Source organism: Bos indicus x Bos taurus, chromosome 3 (genome assembly GCF_003369695.1).
Source record: "Bos indicus x Bos taurus breed Angus x Brahman F1 hybrid chromosome 3, Bos_hybrid_MaternalHap_v2.0, whole genome shotgun sequence".
NCBI classification, from domain to species: Eukaryota; Metazoa; Chordata; class Mammalia; order Artiodactyla; family Bovidae; genus Bos; species Bos indicus x Bos taurus.
In genome coordinates, this window is record NC_040078.1 from 55,090,882 (window position 1) to 55,113,552 (window position 22,671).

General features: G+C 39.2%; 1 protein-coding gene across 5 annotated transcripts in view; it reads left to right on the top strand.

Moving 5' to 3' along the window:
- Window positions 1-22,671, top strand: part of KYAT3 (kynurenine aminotransferase 3) — a 60,638-nt gene that overhangs the window by 19,905 nt on the left and 18,062 nt on the right. For 4 of the 5 annotated variants that reach the window (XM_027536630.1, XM_027536629.1, XM_027536634.1 and 1 more), the window contains 7 exons: window positions 4,897-4,955; window positions 5,732-5,876; window positions 7,843-7,992; window positions 13,736-13,822; window positions 14,844-14,969; window positions 15,065-15,185; window positions 20,704-20,780. In XM_027536630.1, coding sequence (XP_027392431.1) covers window positions 4,900-4,955; window positions 5,732-5,876; window positions 7,843-7,992; window positions 13,736-13,822; window positions 14,844-14,969; window positions 15,065-15,185; window positions 20,704-20,780 — 762 coding nt within the window. In that variant the 5' untranslated portion in view covers window positions 4,897-4,899. Of the gene's footprint in view, window positions 1-3,632; window positions 3,652-4,896; window positions 4,956-5,731; window positions 5,877-7,842; window positions 7,993-13,735; window positions 13,823-14,843; window positions 14,970-15,064; window positions 15,186-20,703; window positions 20,781-22,671 lie in introns of those variants that run through there. The other variant, XM_027536633.1, reaches the window with a different exon arrangement.

The window sequence follows — 22,671 nt, forward strand, 5'->3', positions numbered from 1 at the left end:
TTTTCCATGGTGGCTGTGCTAATTTGCAGTCCCACCAGTAGAGCACCAGGGTTCCTGGTGAGAGCTGTTCTGACAGGTACAGAAAATACTTTACAGACTAACAGTGAGCTGTTTCTTATCTCTGCCAAGAGTGGCACCTAGTGGTGATTCTGTAGAACTGCAGTTTTTCAGCTTTACATTAACAGCAAAAGATACTGCTTTTACCAGCAGCTTTGCATTTATTATGTAACATTCGGTATATGTATACCAGGCATTCATCTATCTGGGAACAGAAGTCACTTCGTGAAGTTAGCTGTCCAGAAATGATACAGGCCCTATAGATGTTCCATTGTACAACGGGGGCTCCTGTTTAATCTCTGATAGTATTTCAGGTTTATTTTATTTTCCTAATATTGGACCTAATCTGGACAATAACTCTCAGACAGTGACCATTGCCCCTACTGCTGAATCTTGACATTTCTGGGCATCGTTGGGTATCTTTTACTTTTTCCCTGCTATAATTGTTTCCTCAGGCTACCTTAACAAAGTAGCACAAACTAAGTAGCTTAAACAACAAAAATGTATTACCGAACAGTTAAGGACACTAGAAGTCCAGGATAAAGGTGTTGGCAAGGTTGGTTTCTTCTGAGGGCTCTGAGGAAGAATCTGTTCCGTACTTGTCTCCCAGCTTCTGGTGATTTGCTGACAGTCTTTGGTGTTTCTTGACTCACAGGAGCATCACCCTGACCTCTACCTTCACCTTCAGGCTCCATTCTTCCTGTGTGCCACTCTGTCTCCACATTTACCCTTTTCTTTTGGATACCATTGGTGTTGGATTAGGGCCCACCCTAACACCCCCCAAAGATGCTCAGCGGGCTCAAATATACCTTGTGCGCACCAGGACACAGAGACCCCACAGAGACTGAGACAGAACAGTATTTGAGTGTCTCCTGAGGAGGTACGGGTCAGCAGTGGACTGCTGCAGGGGCAGGGGCCTGGGTGCAGTAGACCTGGGTGTGGCATAAGCCCTCTTGGAGGAAGTGGCCATTAACCCCACCATAGAGCTGCCAGAACTTACACAGGACTGGGGCAACAGACTCTTGGAGGGAACACACAGAAATTTGTGTGCACCAGGACCCAGGAGAAAGGAGCAGTGACCCCACAAGAGACTAACCCAGACTTGCCTGTGAGTGTCCAAGAATCTCGGGTGGAGGCATGGGTCGGTGGTGGCCTGCTACAGGGTTGGGGGCACTGAGTGTAGCAGTGCATGTATGGGACCTTTTGAAGGTCGCCATTATCTTCATTACCCCCACCATAGTTTGGCCTGAGGTCAAATAACAGGGAGGGAACACATCCCCACCCATCAATAGAAAATTGGATTAAAGATTTGCTGAGCATGGCCCAGCGCATCAAAAAAAGAGCCAGTTTCCCCCTCAGTCAGTCTCTCCCATCAGGAAGCTTCCATAGGTCTCTTACCTTCTCCATCACAGGGCAGACAGAATGAAAACCACAATACCAGTCTGATCACATGGACCACAGCCTTGGCTAACTCAATGAAACTATGAGCCATGCCATGTAGGGCCACCCAAGACAGATGGGTCATGGTGGACAGTTCTGACAAAACGTGGTCCACTAGAGAAAGGAATGGCAAACCAATTCAGTATTCTTGCCTTGAGAACCCCATGAACAGTATGAAAAGGCAAAAAGACAGGACACTGAAAGACGAACTCCCCAGATCGGTAGGTGCCCAATATGCTCCTGGCAATTAGTGGAGAAATAACTCTAGAAAGAATGAAAAGATGGAATCAAAGCAAAAACAGCACCCAGTTGTGGATGTGACTGTTAATGGCAGTAAAGTCTGATGCTGTAAAGAGCAATACTGCATAAGAACCTGGAATGTTAGGTCCATGAATCAAGGCAAATTGAAGTGGTCAAACAGGAGATGGCAAGAGTGAACATCAACATTTTAGGATTCAGTGAACTAAAATGGACTGGAATGGTGAATTTAACTCAGAGGACCATTATATCTACCACTGTGGGCAAGAATCCCTTAGAAGAAGTGGGCTAGCCATCATAGTCAACAAGAGAGTCCAAAATGCAGTACTTGGATGTAATCTCAAAAATGATAGAATGATCTCTCTTTGTTTTCAAGGCAAACCATTCAATATCAGAGTAATCCAAGCTTATGCCCCAACCAGTAATGCTGAAGAAGCTGAAGTTGAATGGTTCTATGAAGACCTACAAAACCTTCTAGAACTAACCCAAAAAAGATGTCCTTTTCATTATAGGGGACTGGAATGCAAAAGTAGGAAGTCAAGAGATACTTGTAGAGAAAAAGACTGAGGATCCCCAAAGAAGGGGGAATTCTGTCTCTGTTTTTGGACTTCAGCTGCAACACCAGCTCTTCCTTGGCTGGAGCTCTGCAGGGCTTGAACTTGCTGGCTCCCACAATCTTGAGAGCCAATTCTTTAAAATAAATCACTGTATATATGTGCATCCTATTGGTTCTGTCCGTATAGAAAAATCCAATTAATACACACATCAGTGCAAACAAGCTATAAGTAGTCCTCATGAGGACTTAACAGTCTAAGGGACGAAAATCAGAAATGCAAACAGATAAAAAAGACCATGCTTTGTAGTAAATGCTGGATACTCCGTGTCATGGGAGCACAGAGGAGCATCTGACCTTGACTTGGGGAATCAGAGAAGGTCTCTGGAGGAAACGGAGTCTAACTTGAGAACTGAAGGTGGCAGGTGGAATAGGAATTAGTGGAGTGAAGGGACAAGGTTGTGGAAACCAGGGATTAGATTGAATGAAGAGCATGCCTTATTAACAGGGGCATTATTGCCCCCAAGGGGGAGAAAATGCTGATTGGCAGGTGAAAGCAATCTTGGTTATTGCAGTGTTTTCTGATCATCCAAAGCTCAACTCTGTCTGACAAAATATTATTCCTTTACATTTAATGAGAGAAATGGGGAGGCATGTTTAGAAAAAATGTCTAAAAAGTCTCTGTGATTGGAAAGTGGTGACCAGAAGAAAAAAAAGGACTGAGAAACATTTGTATAGAAAGCTCAGTTGTGTGGAGGAAGGATCACATATGAACCTTGTGAGAGAAGACTATAGAATATTTGATAGATCAGAATGTTCTAGACACAAATTTTAAAGAAAATTAAATCTGAAATGCATTTTGACTTTATCTAGATAATTTAGGTAAAATTGGACTTTTTAGTCTAAATTATCTACTATAGACTCTGCTTACTTCTATGTATGAATCTTTACTTTGTAGGCACATGCTGAATAAATCATTAAGATTTAAAAATTTCTTAGAGGGATCTCCTTGGTGGTCCCGTGGCTAAGACACTTCCAATGCACCAGGCCTGGGTTCGATCCCTGGTTAGGGAACTAGATCCCACATCCTGCAACTAAAAGTTCATGTGCTACACCTAAACATCCCCAGTATCGCAAAGAAGATGGAAGACCTGGTGCAGGCTAAATAAATAAATACTAAAATTTTTTTTTTTCTTAGAGATGGAAAAAGACAGTTGTTGAGATATCTTTTTCTGGGACTTTCCTGGCAGTCCAGTGGTTAAGACTCTGCCTTCCCAATGCAGGGTGAAGATTCAAACCCTGGCTGGGGAACTAAGATCCCACCTGCCACGCAGCACGGCAAAGTTAGTCTTTTTCTATTTATCTTTCTGGGCGTTTTTAGTTTTATAATTGTAGTCTCTAAAATAGCATCATGTTCAGGTGGGCACTTAATCATAATGCCGTTGTGGAAGGCACATTAGCCTCTGGAGAATCTGCATGTGATTTACTTCAGTGGAGTTTCAAAGATTAAAAAAAAATATGTGAGAAAAACAAAAAGGTATATTTCTTGGTTCCATTATTGGAATAGAATGAGAACAATGGTCTATTTAATAACTTATCACTATCTTCCTTCTAGATTGAATTCAAATTACTTTACTATTCTATTAAGAAAATCTTTGCAAAAATGCTGCCAATCATTTTTTATTTCAGCAGCTTATTAACAATGAAATCAAAGATAGCTCCATGCTTCTGAGAGATAATGTAAACTTCCTTTTAGAATCTTAAAGAACTAAAAAATTGAATGCTTTGCTGTAATTTTAGCTTTTAATATGTCAAGCTTGCTTAATGTGAGTAGACCTGACCTAAATGTCTGATATACTTTTTTTTTTTTAAAGGCAACATTCTAGTAGTCTCTTTTAGAATGTCTTCTGCAAAAGGCAGTGTGCGGAAACAGTGCTGAGTATGTGTTCTGAAGTCAGACTACCTGGGTTCAGATCTTGAGTTGAATCTGTTTAGGTTTAAATGCTACTTGCTTTCATGAACTTGGGCAGATGTAAAGTTACCTGATCTTATCCTCTCTGTACCTCACGTTCCTCATGTGTAAATTACGGCTAGTGATAGAACCATAACGTGGGGTTGTTGTAAATATTAACGGAGTTAATTACTTAAGACCCTTAGAATAGTGCCTGGTACACACTCAATAATGTTATCTATTATTACTATTATTTAGAAATCCTTATTGAGTAGTCTTGAAACCATCTGTTTTGGTGCTTCCTGTATGTCATATAAGGAACTTACTTGAGAAAGTGTTGATACCCCTGACCTAAAATGATCTTCAGAGCATGACTCAAGATATTGTTTTAACTGACTTCTTTTTAGTACCATCATTTTTCTCTTCAGTACATTTCAGGCCTTTAAATTGATTTATTTAGAACAGTAGATGGGAGATGAATTCCTCTTGGGGATTTTTTAATGGCATCTAACATTTTTCTCTATGGTACTGCTTTTTCTATGGTGCCAGTAGTGAAGAGAAATAGTTGCCCATGATTTTCTGGCATTATTGTTTGATGAAAAAAATTCTAAAACCCCTTCAATTTTATATATTTCAGAAAATGTCTTTGAGATTCAAAAATGCAAAACGAATTGAAGGCCTTGATAGCAATATATGGTGAGTACCTTACAGTGAACAATAATAATTGGGTAAAGTTTTCTTGCATCCATTCATTGGAAATGGAAGTAATGATTCATACACTTATTTATTCTCTTAGCCAATGTGCCAGTCCCTGTGCTAGGCACTGGAAATGGACAGAGAAAGGGACAAATTGGGTGATGACCTTGTGAAACTTACCTTCTTAATGCATGAACTTTTCCTCTTAGCTTTACTCTCTAATGAGAGAACTTAGCCGGAGAAAGCAACGGCAACCCAGTCCAGTACTCTTGCCTGGAAAATCCCATGGACGGAGGAGCCTGGTAGGCTGCAGTCCATGGGGTCGCTAAGAGTTGGGCATGACTGAGCAATTTCACTTTCACTTTTCACTTTCATGCATTGGAAAAGGAAATGGCAGCCCACTCCAATATTCTTGCCTGGAGAATCCCAGGGACAGAGGAGCCTAGTGGGCTGCCATCTATGGGGTCGCACAGAGTCAGACACGACTGAAGCGACTTAGCAGCAGCAGCAGCAGCAGCAGATGGTTGAGGAAAAAAAAATGTGATTAAAATATGGGCATCATGGAACTGAGATTTGTAAGAAACATTAAGTTTATTGGTTCAACCTTCATTTTTCTAGACAAAGTCATTTTGTAGATGGTAAAATTGTCTTGAACTCATTAATTTTATTTTGATCTATAAGACTAAATCTTATTTTTCAGTTTTATAAGACTATGAGGTATAAAAGGCTAACTTTGTAATCATAGTTCTTACTAACACTAGTCTTTTTTATCTTAGGATTGAATTTACCAAACTGGCTGCAGACCCTTCTGTTGTGAATCTTGGCCAAGGCCTTCCAGATATATCCCCTCCTGTATATGTAAAGGAAGAATTATCCAAGATTGCAGCAATTGATAATCTGAATCAGTACACACGGGGCTTTGTAAGTATATGAGCACCGTGTGTGGTGTGAGTGTGTATTTTGTATTGTATTGTGTGTGAATATACTTCTGTCACTTCTCTGTAATTGGCTTTCTAGAACCAACTATCCTAACCTGATGGGCAAAGGAACCCCCACCCTTGCCCTTATATCTGAGGATAAGCTGTCCCCTAATTCCAGCTTCTCCACAGTCCTGTCTCGGCCCCTCCTTTACTACTATTCCAAGATGGGGTTCCCATGGCAACAAAGGAAGGAGAGTATTCACTTGAGATATGTTTTCTCTCCTTTCATACTTATGCAGCCTCATCACTGGTCTCTTCATTAATATCATTTATTTCCAACTAGTTACTTTCTCTCTGCCTCAGCCCAACTTCATCCTTCTTGCTACAATGCCTACTAGAGCCAGAGAGTTCCCAGTACCACAACTTACTAAGTGAATTGAGCAAAGCTTCGGGACACAAGGCCAATGTACAAAAATCAGTTGTATTTCTGTCGTACTAAAAGTGAAGTTAAAAAGTAAAATTATTTAAAATGCCATTTACAATAATATCTAAACACACTGAAATTTAGAAGTGATTTTTTAAAGATATATACAACGTTTGTTCACTGAAAACTACATCACTTTGCTGAGAGATATTAAATGATACCTAAATAAATGGAGTGATATATGATGTTCATAGATTGGAAGACTAAGTATGGTTAAGGTGTCAGTTCTCCCTAAATTGATCCATGGCAAGGAGTGGCAAGCTATAGTCCATGGGCCAAGTCCAACCAATCCCTGACTTTGTAAGTAAGGTTTTATTGGAACATCCCTATACCCATCGTTCATATATTTTCCAGCTTTTGTGAATATATATGAGTGTATATATATGTGTGTGTGTGTTTATATCGGTGTAGCAGTGGGGATGGGGTTGCGGTGTCAGCAGGCTGTGGATGTTGGTCACCTCAGGGCATGGGAGGTAAGAGATTTTGAGGAAAGATAATTTTTCTTTATGTATCTTTTGCCTAATTTTACTTATATGAATCATGAGTCACTTTGTAATTTAAAAATTTAAGCACAAATCCTTATTACTGTAAGGGCAGATGTATAGTGTTTATAGTTGCTTTCATATCACCCTTTGCTAGAATTTGTTAAACCTGTTATTAAAATGAATTCAAAGAGAATTTTGGATTTCTGGGAGGGGTGACATCTGTCTCTTGCTGCTCTTTCAACAATTTGTGTATTTTTTTTGACCTTCTATTACTAATTACAACCAGCTTCTCTAATACTATACTACTTCCTAATTTCCAAATATGAAAAATGTGCTCTGGCTTCACTTTTATTGATTTTAACCAGGTGAGGCTCTGGGACATACATGCCACTGTTACAAAAGAAATAAAAAGACGACAAGTAAATACATCCTTAACAAAAAAATTCCGCCTTCTCTTCATATGAACTGGGATGGACAACTTAGAGGGAGCCGTACTCTTTTACCTCAGTAACCCAAGATATAGCTAAGCAATCTCCCTCTTCTCCTGCATCCTGACCCAGTTTATTACTCCAGAGCCTGGTGCTTTCCTAACAAAGTCACAAGACCTGCACTTGGACACTTACTAATATTTTCTGCAAATGACTGAAAATCAAGGTGGTTACTGAAAGCAAAAAGAGGATGCAGACGCTGGGCAGAAAAAAGCAAATATCAAGATATCAGATAACAAAGCTAATACCTTGAAATTTTGTATTCAAAAATCAGTCATTTAATAGGGAAGTTTTTAATCATTAGCAAATCATCATGACCATTCATTCAGGAACCTTCTGAAAATAAGGGGAACGATTTTTTTGTTTTTAATTTGTTGCCATAAAAATACACGTTAGAGAATTGTAAAACCTAAATGTTAAAAAATTTTTAACATTTCAGAGCCAAACTATCTCAAAGAAGTAGGTCTCATAATTAAATTCAAGGTTTTGTTCTTCCTTTTCACTCAACAGGGTCATCCATCACTTGTGAAAGCTCTGTCCTGCCTATATGAAAAGTTTTATCACAATAAAATCAATCCAAATGAAGAAATCCTTGTGACAGTAGGAGCATATGGATCTCTTTTTAATGCCATTCAAGGATTGATTGATGAGGGGGATGAAGTAAGTATATTAACATTATCGTGCTGCCTTTATATTTTCACTTTTTTCATGCTTATTTTAAGTATTTTTCAAATATAGTACATATGCAGTCAAGTTCACAAAAAACTGTTAAGTACAACTTAGTAAATGTTTACTTGTGTGTGTATGTTTGTCTCCCTGTGACCACAAACCAGATGAAGATAGAGTACATTTCCAGCAACCTGGAAGGCTCCCTCTTGCCCCTTCCTAGTCTGTATTCTTCCAGAGGTAACAGTCTTCTGTATTCTGTCAGAGATTCATTTTACTAGCTCTTTAACCTGATGTAATAGAATATACAGTATATACTCTTGAGTCTGACTTCTCTCATTTATCATTTTGTCTGTGAGATTTATTCACTTTTGTTGCGTGTTGTTTATTCTGTTTACAGCCTGTTTACATAAGGGCAGGTAAAAGAGGCTAGCAGTAGTATGGGAAGATGAACTCAATCAACAAGTATTTGGTCACTGTCTTTTTGTGCCCTGTATTGTTAGCAGCACCATGTGAGGGATGCATAACAAGACAACTGAGTGACTTTTTAATTTAGTGAAGTGATATAAAACCCACTTCAGCACTGACCTCAGTAGCTCTGCTCCTGCTTCCCCATTATCATTCCAGGACCCTTGCTTTCATATTTACTCACCTCTTCCATTTATTCAAAATTTACTGAGGATATGCTAGACGATGTGGGAGAGATTTTTTTAAAAGACTGTTTCTATGTGGAAGAGGTTCCCTGTTTAGTGAAGGAGATGAACTTGTAAACAGATACAGAAGGATGCAGTGTGATAGGCAGTGGTGGGGAATGTGTAAGTTACCATGGTGACAAGAGGAAGAAGTGATGAACTCTGCTAATATAGGTCCAGAAAGCTCCAGAGAGGTGTTGGGTAAGCCCAGTCTGAGGAATGAATATTTGCCATGATCTGTATTGTTAATTCCCTTCTTTGAACTCTGCCAGCACTTTTTTTTTTTTTTTTTTAATTTTGTGGCTGCACTGGGTCTTCATTGCTCAGTGCAGGCTTTCTTTAGCTATGGTGAGCAGGGGCTAGTCTTCGTTGCTGTGTGTGGGCTTCTCATTGCAATGGCTTCTCTTATTGTAGAGAGGGCGCTTCAGTAGTTGTGGCGCAGGAGCTTCACTGCTCCAGGGCACGTGGGATCTTCTCGGACCAGGGATCAAACCTGTGTCCCCTTGCATTGGCAGGCAGATTCTTAATCAGTGAGCCACCAGGGAGGTCCTGAACCACCACCCCCCCAGCACTTTATCTGTACCTCCTTTATGAAAGATACCTCTGTGACTTTGTGTTACCTTTTCTATTAGATCTCTATTCCCTCTGCTCTGCCAAACAATAAGTTACTTAAGGAATCATGGTAAGGAAGTATAGTCATACTTTCATATATGTAATTTCCTTTATTCCTGTAACTGAAAGTTTCAGCTCAGGCTTTGATCGTGTTACTCCTTTGCTGCTTCCTCCTTCTCTGCACTCTGTTGGTGTGTCCCAAGGCTCAGCCTTTTGCCATCTTTTCTCTATTCTTCTTCACCGATCAACTTATCTAATATTTTGAAACCACACACATCACTTTGCATCATATAGGCCTATTATTTTCCTTATAATATTTATTACTATCTGAAATTATCTAATTTACTTCCTTGTTTCTTATTTATTATGTCTCTCTCTGTAGAATTTAAGTTCCAGAAAAATTAGTTTATTGTTATAGAGCCAGCAGTTGAAATAGCGAGTGCTCGGTAAATATTCGTCAAAAAGAGAGGGGAATCATTTCCATTGTAAAAATAAGGAAATTTCAGGGAAGAGTGTCAGGTATATTCTCAGTTCCACCTCGCTGCCTCCCCCGTTTCCTTTCCTTCGTGGAGCTCTCACTTCATACCAGGCATGATGTGTCTCATCAGGGCTGCAAAGATGGGTCATCTTAGTCCCTAAGAATTTCACAGTCTAATGAACTTCAGGAAAACATCCATTCCTGGCTCATGTCTTGTCCTCTGCAATACCCAAAGCCTAACATAGCACGTTGTGTAGAAAATATTCAGTGTGAATTAGATGGCCAGTACAAAGAAAGGAACTTTAGAATGTAAGGGCCTCCTGTAACTCAGTGAGACAAGCCTTGAACCGGAAATATAAATAGTAAAAAGTAGAAATCTAGGATGATAATTAGGTGCCATGAATTTAACCAACACAAACTTAAAGGCAGTTTAGTGTTCAGTTCAGTTCAGTCGCTCAGTCGTGTCCGAGTCTTTGTGACCCCATCGATGGCAGCACCCAGGCCTCCCTGTCCGTTACCAACTCCCAGAGTTTACTCACACTCATGTCCAGTGAGTCGGTGATGCCAGCCAGCCATCTCATCCTCTGTCATCCCCTTCTCCCACCTTCAGTCTTTCCCAGCATCATGGTCTTTTCAAATAGTCACCTCTTTGCATTGGGTGGCCAAAGTATTTGAGTTTCAGTGTCAGCATCAGTCCTTCCAAAGAATATTCAAGACTGATTTCCTTTAGGATGAATTGGTTGTATCTCCTTGTAGTCCAAGGGACTCTCAAGAGTCTTCTCCAACACCACAGTTCAAAAGCATCAATTTTTTGGAACTCAGCTTTCTTTATAGTAGAACTCTCACATCCATACATGACTACTGGAAAAACCATAGCCTTGACTAGATAGACCTTTGTTGGCAAAGTAATGTCTCTGCTTTTTAATATGCTGTCTAGGTTGGTTATAACTTTCCTTCCAAGGAGTAAACATCTTTTAATTTCATGGCTACAGTCACCATCTGCAGTGATTTTGGAGCCCAGAAAAATAAAGTCTGTCACTGTTTCCACATCTGTTTGCCATGAAGTGAAGGTACTGGATTTCATGATCTTAGTTTTCTGAATGCTGAACTTTAAGCCAACTCTTTCATGCTCCTCTTTCCATCAAGAGGCTCTTTAGTTCTTCTTCATTTTCTGCCATAAGGGTGTTATCATCTGCATATCTGAAGTTATTGATATTTCTCCCAGAAATCTTGATTCCAGCTTGTGCTTTATCCAGCCCATCGTTTCTCATGATGTACTCTGCATAGAAGTTAAATAAGCAGGGTGACAATATACAGCCTTGACGTACTCCTTTTCCTATTTGGAACCAGTTTGTCATTCCATGTCCAGTTCTAACTGTTGCTTTCTAAACCTGCATACAGATTTCTCAGGAGGCAGGTCAGGTGGTCCGGTATTCCCATCTCTTTCAGAATTTTCCAGTTTTTTGTGATCCACACAGTCAAAGGCTTTGGCATAGTCAATAAAGCAGAAGTAGATGTTTTTCTGGAACTCTTTTTTGCTTTCTTGATGATCTCCAATGGATGTTGTTAATTTGATCTCTGATTCCTCTGCCTTTTCTAAATCCAGCTTGAACATCTGAAAGTTCACAGTTTATGCACTGTTGAGGCCTGGCTTGGAGAATTTTGAGTATTACTTTACTAGCATGTGAGATGAGTGCAATTGTGCGGTAGTTTGAGCATTCTTTGGCATTGGCTTTCTTTGGGATTGGAATGAAAACTGACCTTTTCCAGTCCTGTGGCCACTGCTGAGTTTTCCAAATTTGCTGACATATTGAGTGCAGCACTTTCACAGCATCCTCTTTTAGGATTTGAAATAGCTCAACTTGAATTCCATCACCTCCACTAGCTTTGTTCGTAGTGATGCTTTCTAAGGCCCACTTGACTTCACATTCCAGGATGTCTGGCTCTAGGTCAGTGATCACACCATCGTGATTATCTGGGTTTTGAAGATCTTTTTTGTGCAGTTCTTCTGTATATTCTTGCCACCTCTTCTTAATATCTTCTGCTTCTGTTAGGTCCATCCCATTTCTGTCCTTTATTGAGCCCATCTTTGCATGAAATGTTCCCTTGGTATCTATAATTTTCTTGAAGGGATCTCTAGTCTTTCCCATTCTATTGTTTTCCTCTATTTCTTTGCATTAATCACTGAGGAAGGCTTTCTTATCTCTCCTTGCTATTCTTTGGAACTCTGCATTCAATTGGGTGTATCTTTCCTTTTCTCCTTTGCTTTTCGCATCTTCTTTTCACAGCTATTTGTAAGACCTCCTCAGACAACCATTTTGCTTTTTTGCATTTCTTTTTCTTGGGATAGTGTTGATCTCTGTCTCCTGTACAATGTCACGGACCTTCATCCATAGTTCATCAGGCACTCTGTCTATCAGATCTAGTCCCTTAAATCTCTTTCTCACTTCCACTGTATAATCGTAAGGGATTTGATTTAGGTCAGAACCTGAGTGATCTAGTAGTTTTCCCTACTTTCTTCAATTTAAGTGTACACTTGTAAAATTATACATTGTTGGCAGATTTTTCAAAAGCAGTTTGAATATATATATATAGAGAGAGAAAGAGTACCATAAAAGGTGTTTATACTCTTTAGTCTAGCAATAACAAGCACTAAAATGGAGAAACTGTGCAGTCACTAATTCACTGTACTGTTATTTATACAAACTATAATAAAATTATCCTAGAATTCAGTAGACTCTCAAATAGCCATTAAAACAATGCATTAAAACTAAATAATATTAAATGTTTGTGAAGTATTGCTGCGTGTAAAAAAAGATAGAAAAACTGAATGTCGACGATGAATATAAATCACGTGTTTAAACTCATTATAGAAAAGCAAAAAGTCAGGGATACTAGGTCCAGACTGGCATATTGCAGAAGAGATACCAACTGGACAGGTTAGTCTGGCCCACTGACCTGAGAGACAGGCCATGAGTAGATTGAGAGAGCCTGTAGTAGCCTACAGGACCTTGTAGGAGCAAAGGAGCTAGGAAAAAGAATCCAGATATAAGTCACCTGGAGGAAAATTGTGGGTATCAGACATTAACGGTAGCATCCTGTCTTCTTGCATTCTCTCTCTGTTTGGTGATGTTTTTGAAAAAGAAATGTCTTTGTTGTTGTTGTTCAGTCGCGCAATCATGTCCAGCTCTTTGTGACCCCATGTACTGTTGCACGCCAGGCTTCCCTGTTCTTCTCTCAGGACGATACTTAGAAATTACTACACCATAACAGAGAGAATCCCTGCAGTGCTCTCTTTCCTTCTGGTCTTGCTGTGCTGCTGATTGTTTATTTTCTAATTTGAAATTTAAACTCACTGTTTTTGGCTAGATCATCCCTTTGAGAATGTAATGAGAGCTATGGACCCTTTTCCCAGAAAAATAAACCTATGCATGTAGAAAATTTTGCATACGATTTGAAGGGTACCACTGCAAGCCTATCCACAGAGCTCCCTAGGAAATCAAGGGGTCCAATTAAGGCTCCTGACAAGTTTGTTCCCAAGGTCTTTTTCACTCAGGTGTGTGAAGACAAAGTACACTGCTGCATCTCAGCATGTTGTATAGTGCTTCACACATAGTACGTACACTGCTGCTGCTGCTGCTAAGTCGCTTCAGTCGTGTCCGACTCTGTGCGACCCCATAGACGGCAGCCCACCAGGCTCCCCCGTCCCTGGGATTCTCCAGGCAAAAACACTGGAGTGGGCTGCCATTTCCTTCTCCAATGCATGAAAGTGAAAAGTGAAACTGAAGTCACTCAGTCGTGCCCGACTCTTAGCGACCCCCTGGACTGGAGCCTACCAGGCTCCTCCGTCCATGGGATTTTCCAGGCAAGAGTACTAGAATGGGGTGCCATTGCCTTCTCCGTATTTGTTAAATGGATTAATTATTGATTGATTCGTTATTTGGTTTGATTCCAGGTCATAGTGATAGTGCCTTTCTTTGACTGCTATGAGTCCATGGTGAGAATGGCTGGAGCAACACCTGTTTTTGTTCCCCTGAGATGTGTAAGTCTGCCCCTATGATTTACGTTTTTTAAAAAGTTTTGAAAATGCCTATTACTTTGTTGTCAATAAAGTTTCTACTTTGATTACATTTTGGGATTTACTGTATATCTCTACCATGACTGAAGGTAACAGCTATTTAAGGGGGGATTTTTATTACTTCATCATATGTTTGCCATGTATCTAACAGCTTCTACCTTGTATGTAATAGTATTTTTTGTGGTTATGTATCTCCCCTACTGACTGAGCACCACCAGGTCAGAGACCATTTCTGACTCACTTTTATAGCTCTAGTCCCCAGTAACTAACAGTGCAGGGTATGTGCTGGTAATCATTAAGTCATGGCTGACTCTGTGACCCCACGGATGGTAGCCCTCCAGGCTCCTCTCCATGGGATTTTTCAGGCAAGAATAGTGGAGTGGGTTGCCATTTCCTCCTCCAGGGGATTTTCCTGACTCAGGGATTGAATTCGGGTTTGCTGCTTGGCAGGCTGATTCTTTACCATTGAACCCCCTGGGAATCCTAGGGTGTGTGCTGGGTATTCAATAAATACTTACTCAATTCTGAATGAAGTGTTTTGGTTTTTTTACTCTACTTTTATCTTTAGGAATACAGTATAGTTTAATTGTCTTTTTAAAAAATCTTATTAAAATAAGTAACACACTAGGGTGAATCACAGAATCTTCTATTAGCCTTATAGAATCAGACGTGTTAACCATAATCAGACGTGTTAACCGTAACCATATAGCTGGCTCCTCTGAAGGAATTTAGGCACTTTTACAGCTGTTAATGTTGACAGAATTCATGTTTCCATTTAACAGGTATGAGCATGGGACTCAAGTCCTGTTGGGCTCTTAAGGCAGAAGTAAATCTTAGTTATTTTTGTTTCTTTTCTTTGTTAGTTATCTATTAAGTTACCTTTGCCATGCCTTTCTCTACTTTTTTTTCCTTATTAGGTTATTTATTTATAATACAGCAAACATGAATTAACTGATTAAATCACATCTTCATTCTTCATGCTTAGAAACCTGTTGATGGGAAAAAATGCTCTAGTTCTGACTGGACCTTAGATCCTCAAGAACTGGCAAGCAAATTTAATTCCAAAACCAAAGCTATAATACTAAATACTCCGCATAACCCCCTTGGCAAGGTGAGTCTTTGAACTCTTTATGCATCTTCTGATCCATCATTCTCTCACACGTTGAATAATTGGCTCTGCTCTTTTGTTTCCTTTCATATGTGTAGGTGTATACCAAAGAGGAACTCCAAGTAATTGCCGACCTTTGCATCAAATATGACACACTCTGCATCAGTGATGAGGTTTATGAATGGCTTGTATATACTGGAAATAAGCATTTTAAAATAGGTACCAATTATTACGTAGAGTCACAAATCTAAATGTGTTTGCACACATGTGGAGTATCTGGAAAGAATCCCAGAACAGCTTTAGAATAGTCTTTGTAATGGGTAGATGTCTGTGAGCACTTAAAAACGGGACTTGAATGAATGATGTTTGAGTGGATTTATGAACAGGTTGAAGGACAAGCAGTACAAACTTAGGAGACAAGGTTTTAGATCACAGTATACAACTAGGAAACCAGAGAAGTAGTACTTTTGCCTTCATTCTTAGCTTTTTTTTTTTTTTTCCCAATAATCCAACTATTACTTTGTATATAAGACATAGGGAATTTACTTATTCCTGAACTGGCCTGTCCCTACTAAGGGAAATGCTGAAATGCCAGATGAACAGGAAAGAAATTGCTGTGACAGTAAGGTATTGCTGCAATGGATTTCACCATTACTACTACATCTCAGGCTTCCCCAGTGGCTCAATGGTAAAGAATCTGCCTGCAATGCAGGAAACGTGGGTTCAATTCCTGGGTCAGGAAGATCCTCTGGAGGAGGGCGAATCTTGTGGACAAAGGAGCCTGGTGGGCTATGATCTATAGGGTCACAAAGAGTTGGACATGACTGAAGTGACTGAGTGTACACACACACACACACACCCAGGCCATGTCACAGATACCATGGTGTCTTCTGGGGTGATCCAAACTTATATCACCTATAGGGTTATAACTGTGCTTCAATCTTTGGGTCTTTGCACTTTGCCTTCCTATACTTGGAAACAGTTTTCCCTCAGATATCCAAACGACTCAGTGTCACCTCCCTGGGGTATTTATTCAGTTTTCAGATTTTATGACCACACATTTAAGATTTAAACCTCTGTGCATTTTCTTTGTCCTTTTCCTGTTGTTTTGTTTTATTTTTTTTGGCTGTGATGGGTCTTTGTTGCTGCACTCAGGCTTTCTCTAGTTACGGGGAGTCAGGGCTACTCTTCATTTCGGTCTTCGGACTTCTCATTGCAGTGGCTTCTTTTGTTGCAGGACAAGGCTGTAGAATGCAGACTCAGTAGTTGTGGCACACAGGCTTAGTTGCTCTGAGGCATGTGGGATCTTCCCGGACCTGGGATCGAACCCATGTCCCCTGCATTGCAAGGCAGATTTTTAACTACTGAACTACCAGGAAAACCCTTCTGTCCTGTGTTTTCCTGTATAACAAATATCAGGATCTATATATTTTTACTTCTAACCTGCAAGGAGGTAGGAATTTTTAAATGTTTTGATCTCTTCTGAATCATCAGTTCCCAGAATAGGGTCTTGTGCATGGCAGACAATCAGAAAATAATTGTTGAATAAAATGAATAGGAAGTATGAAAGGGTGAGGGAAGAATAATATCACTGGCAGGAACCAATAAATTTTAAAATTAGTGTATTTATACATAAATAGTTGTTGCACACATCATAATTATCTGTGGTAAATTACAAACTGCTGTGGAGACACAGAGGAGATCAACAGAGTGGGCAAAAGATGGAATTAGTCAGAGAAGTAGAAAGAAAAGTCTTCTCAGATAAACTTGTGTACTAAGGTGAGATGGCATGAAAGATCAAGATATACTTAACTGGCTTATAAGAGTGTGTTGTAGTAACTGGCACAAATGAGAATGGAAAAGTAGGGTGATTCTGAAGGACTTTATATATAAATATAAAGAATTTAAATTTCATTGAGGTGGGGCCAATGGTTCTTAAACTTTTATTATATTTTAGTGATAGAGTATCATGAAGTCACAGTGTTCATCTGATGAATTAGTGACAATATATACTGTATTTCATCATGAAGCTAGAGGTAATTTTCTTAACAGAAATTTAATAATTAGAAGTCAATATAAAAATCACAAATCTGTGTGTATTCACCTGTAACAAAGTGTTACTGAAATAAATACATCTGAGTCTTTCTGATTTTTGCCATTATTGTTCATTTCCTGATGCTCATTTGTTTCACTATTGGCAGCATTCACCATCAGATAACCAGTTGTTGTTTTAGTTACTAAGTCATGTCCAACTCTCTTTTTGTGACCCCATGGGCTATAGCCCACCAGAATCCTCTGTCCATGGGATTTTCCAGGCAAGAACACTGGAGTGGGTTGCCATTTCCTTCTCCAAGGGATCTTCTCAACCCAAGGATCAAATCCATGTCTCTTGCGCTGGCAGGCTGGTTCTTTACCACTGAGATAACCAGTAGCAGTTTGAAGTGCTAAAGAAAATTTTGTGGAAAACTTAAAATCAGTTTTTTTCAAGCTCTATTAAAAAAACTCAATAATTAATTTGATCATCAAGGTACCAGTGAGCGTACTTTGAGAACAGCTGCAACAGGCAATGACGAGGTGTGATGAGGCAGGGTAATTGGTTCTGTATTGGATTTGTTTTATAAAGGTAAGAATGAGCTGCAGGTGAGGATTTTAAGTCCGATCCCCTGGCAGTGGAGATCATATGCTGGGGTTGTTTAGAAGTATAAACTGTAGGGCACAGAATATAGCATTTGAAGGTGGGAAGGCAAGCAAGTATGATTCTGAGATCTCTAGCCTGGACCACTCAGCAGTGATGAGGCCTTAATCAGGGATGGAAATGGGAAGGAGACAGGTCTGTGGGAAGAGCTGAGCAAAGGAAATTCCTTCTTCTCATGCTAAGTTTCAGTGTCTTTGAGACATAGAGGAGGAGATGTCTACAGACAAGTAGAATTATAGGCCTGATTGTCAGGATCAAATTGTGAAGGGATTCATTTTTGAAAGTCACCAAAATTTTGTTGATAGTGGAACACATGGAAGACAATGTATCTTCTAAAGGAGAATGTATAAACAAAGAAGAGAGCCAGAAATTTGTAAGGTGTGGTATCTTAGCACAGCCCATTTTGTTATTTGTCAAAATTGCATCAGAGTTCACCTCCCCACATCTTTTTGATAATCTCTGTCTCAGGTCATTAACTACTCCCCAGTTGAAAATCAAACCAACATGGACAATTTCATTTTTGATAATTTTTTAAAAGTAGAGAGAGGAAGAGGCATCTATCTAATGAATAAATATAATTTTATGCTTAACATTTTGTACATTTTACAAATGTTCATGTCTATGCAATAACTCAAAGCTTTTAAATTTTATTTAACTCAGTTTAGCAATATTCTTTTCAAAATATTGCTTTAAATGATCTTGAAACTTCTTGTTTAAACCTTATAAATACTTTATGGTAAAAGTGTAAATGATATTATTTGCTAAAGATATCAAGACATATATTTTTAACTCAGATTTTTTAGTTGTAACAACTCAGGATGTTAAAACAAGAAAAAAAATGAATTCATTATTCATTTCTGTTTCATTATCATTATTATTCATTTCATTATTCATTCTATTTCATTATTTAGAGAGTACGAACATGTGAAAACGTATTCTGTTAAATACGGTGGACTTTGTTACCTGAAAGATACGAAATGGCTATTCCATCAATTTGCAGAGTGCAATAGTAGCTCTTTAATACAATAAGATTCTGGCCACACATCATGAAATTAGCATCAGCTTCATGTCACAGAGACAGTTTTCCCAGGTGTAGCTTGCACTCTTCATCATGTCTTAATCTTTATCTGACTTCTATTGAAGCCTAAGTCACCTGTGAATAACTGTTATAGCTGCTGTGGTTGATTTAAGGAGGGTGGGTCATACATGAGAAGTGCAAAGACCAGTTGCCTTTCATGTGTAACTGCAGGCTAAACTTACCAGTACTCAAACTAGATACGGTTTTTCTAAATCATCCGATCTGTAAAGACTTTTTTTTTCTTTGTTGCTATATGCACATGCAGTGTTGTGGTCATCTACTCTGTTTAACTTCTGTAGCTCCCCAAATCTCTGAGACAGAGAGGGCATGATTATCTAGATGTTCTTAAATTACTTGTGCGTCTGTGTGTTTAGTCACTAAGTCATGTCTCTTTTGCAACCCCGTAGACTGTAGCCCGCCAGGCTCTTCTGTCCCTGGGATTTTCCAGGAAAGAATATTGGAGTGGGTTGCCATTTCATTCGCCAGGTTTTAAATTACTTAGGAGTCTTTTAATTGGAATTGTAGAATTTGTTCATACTGGGTCACATTCTTGACTCAAATGGTGTCTCCAGTTTTCAGTAAAATGACATTACATTCAACAAAAGAAACCTCTGTTCTGAAAGAGATTATACTAATACATTGGTATTTATATACTAACCCCTTGATATTTGGAAAATTAGTATAGAATTTCTCATAAATTATTTAGCTGATCATCTTACTCCTTGAAAGAAAAAGCAAAAAGATTCAGTTTTATATGGCCAAAATAGCCATCAAGAAAATACTTAGCTTTTAAATACTTTAATTAGTTTTGATATTTTGTGAATGTAACCTACATTTGATGTGTACATAGTTTTTATTGACTTCATGTTTAACTTATTGTTAGAACATGCTAGGTTTGTATTAGTTTGGGTAATTCTTATTTTCAAAGAATTTATTTCTAAGTATTGTTCTTAATAATAGATGTTCCTGATTTGGGATATTTATTATTACTTTAAAGGGACTGATACTCTGCCTTATACATAGTTTAGATATTTCTGTGGTCAAATAGGAAAGTAAAACATGCCATGTCCTTTGGAATATTTTGGAAGAATAGAAATGTCTCAAAACTTGAGAGGATATATCTTAGAATATTCTGTCTTCGAATAGACCCTCTAAATATTTTTCTAATTTGTCCTTTTGGGATTTCTTTTTGGGTTTCACAGAGAATACAATGGTAACTCTTCCAATTTATATGGCTTTCCTACCTTTATAAATATTGATGGATATTTCATGATAGGCTGAAATTGCATATGTTTACATTTTGGAACTTTCTTTAGCTACCTGATATCTTAGTAGACACTTTACTTGCTATGAGAAGATGACTTCAAGATACATCATGGATTTACATCTCAGTGTGCTATTTCTAAAATACACACCCTCATTCTTGCACATGCCTGCGAACTGCTGGGCCTTCCCCAGAGTTTCTGAGGATCCAAGAATTTGCCTTTTTTATGACTTCCCCAGTGATACTGATTTTGCTAAGTGGGAAATGTATTTTAAGAACCACTGCCTTAGGAATCCTGTAGCAATCAGACTCAGAAAAAGGACAGAGTAGAGGTGAGCTAAACACTACCGGAACCACAACCAGAACTGTGCCACAGAACGATCGTGCTGGCCGCCAGCTACCACTAACACTGAAAGCTGGGTGCTGTTGCTCCCATGACCACTGCACTGAACCAGCCCGGAGCGCTGCCGGCTGCAGCTTCTGACCATTCCTGCCCTGGGAGATGATTTGCCACTTAAATGTTTTCAAGCTTGGTAATATTTTCAGCTGAGTTTCAGTTAAAGCTAAATTATCTCTTAAAAACCTATTGAAATAACTATACTGCCTATATTATAAGGCATTTTTGTTATTAGATTATACTGAGTGTAGACGGATCATAAAGCAATTAACTAACCTTTTCCCCCGCTTTTTTGCTATTCAGCCACTTTTCCAGGTATGTGGGAGAGAACAATAACCATAGGAAGTGCTGGAAAGACTTTCAGTGTAACTGGCTGGAAGGTAAGATGAAAAATTTAATTGTTTGAAAACAGGCACGTATCTTATTTCTTGTAGAGTTTTTTTTGTGTTGTAAATGCATAAATACTCAGTTTACACAGGTTTTTATACTTACTGATCTGCTTTCTTATTCAGTTTTCATGTTTTTATCCTTTTTGACATGTAATCATTCTTTTGAAGTAAGAAAAATAGGGTAATTTGCTTATTTATAAGTAACCAACTGATGATACTCTTTTCTTTGCAATGCTTGGATTACTGTATATTAATTAAAAGGAGAAAAAATAATAGCTAATGGGAAGAACTGTACAAAAAAGATCTTTATGACCCAGTTAATCGCAATGGTGTGATCACTCACCTAGAGCCAGACATCCTGGAATGTGAAGTCAAGTGGGCCTTAGGAAGCATCACTACAAACAAAGCTAATGGAAGTGATGGAATCCCAGTTCAGCTCAGTGGCTCAGTCGTGTCCGACTCCTCGCGACTCCATGAACCGCAGCATGCCAAGCCTCGCTGTCCATTACCAACTCCCAGAGTCTACCCAAACCCATGTCCATCGAGTTGGTGATGCCATCCAACCATCTCATCCTGTCGTCCCCTTCTCCTCCTGCCCTCAATCTTTCCCAGCATCAGGGTCTTTTCAAATGAGTCAACTCTTCTCATCAGGTGGCCAAAGTATTGGAGTTTCAGCTTCAATATCAGTCCTTCCAATGAACACCCAGCACTGATCTGCTTTAGGATGGACTGGTTGGAGCTCCTTGCAGTCCAAGGGACTTTCAAGAGTCTTCTCCAGTACCACAGTTCAAAGGCATCAATTCTTCGGTGCTCAGCTTTCTTTAGAGTCCAGCTCTCATATACAGACATGACCACTGGAAAAACCAAAGCCTTGACTAGAGGGACCCTTGTTGACAAAGTAATGTCTCTGCTTTTTAATATGCTGTCTAGGTTGGTCATAATTTTCCTTCAAAGGAGTAAGCATCTTTTAATTTCATGGCTACAATCAACCTCTGCTGTGATTTTGGAGCCCAAAAAATAAAGTCAGCCACTCTTTCCACTCTTCCCCCATCTATTTGCCATGAAATGATGGGACCAGATGTCATGATCTTAGTTTTCTGAATGTTGAGCTTTAAACCAACTTTTTCACTCTCCTTTTTCACTTTCATCAAGAGGCTCTTTAGTTCTTCTTCCCTTTCTGCCATAAGGGTGGTGTTATCTGCATATCTGAGGTTATTGATATTTCTCCCGGCAATCTTGATTCCAGCTTGTGCTTCTTCCAGTCCAACATTTCTTATGCTGTACTCTGCATATAAGTTAAATAAGCAGGATGACAATATACAACCTTGACGTACTCCTTTTCCTATTTGGATCCAGTCTGTTGTTCCGTGTCCAGTTCTAACTGTTGCTTCCTGACCTGCATACAGGTTTCGTAAGAGGCAGGTCAGTTTTCGCAAGAGGCAGGAATCCCAGTTGAGCTATTTCAAATCCTGAAAGATAATGCTGTGAAAGTGCTGCACTCAATATGTCAGCAAATTTGGAAAACTCAGCAGTGGCCACAGGACTGGAAAAGGTCAGTTTTCATTCTAATCCCAAAGAAAGGCAATGCCAAAGAATGCTCAAACTACCACACAATTGCACTCATCTCACATACTAGTAAAGTAATGCTCAAAATTCTTCAAGCCAGACTTCAGCAATACGTGAACCGTGAATTTCCAGGTGTTCAAGCTGGTTTTAGAAAAGGCAGAGGAACCAGAAACCAAATTAACAACATCTGCTGGATCATTGAAAAAGCAAGAGAGTTCCAGAAAAAGATCTATTTCTGCTTTGTTGACTATGCCAAAGCCTTTGAACTGTGTGGATCACAATAAACTGGAAAATTCTGAAAGAGATGGAAATACCA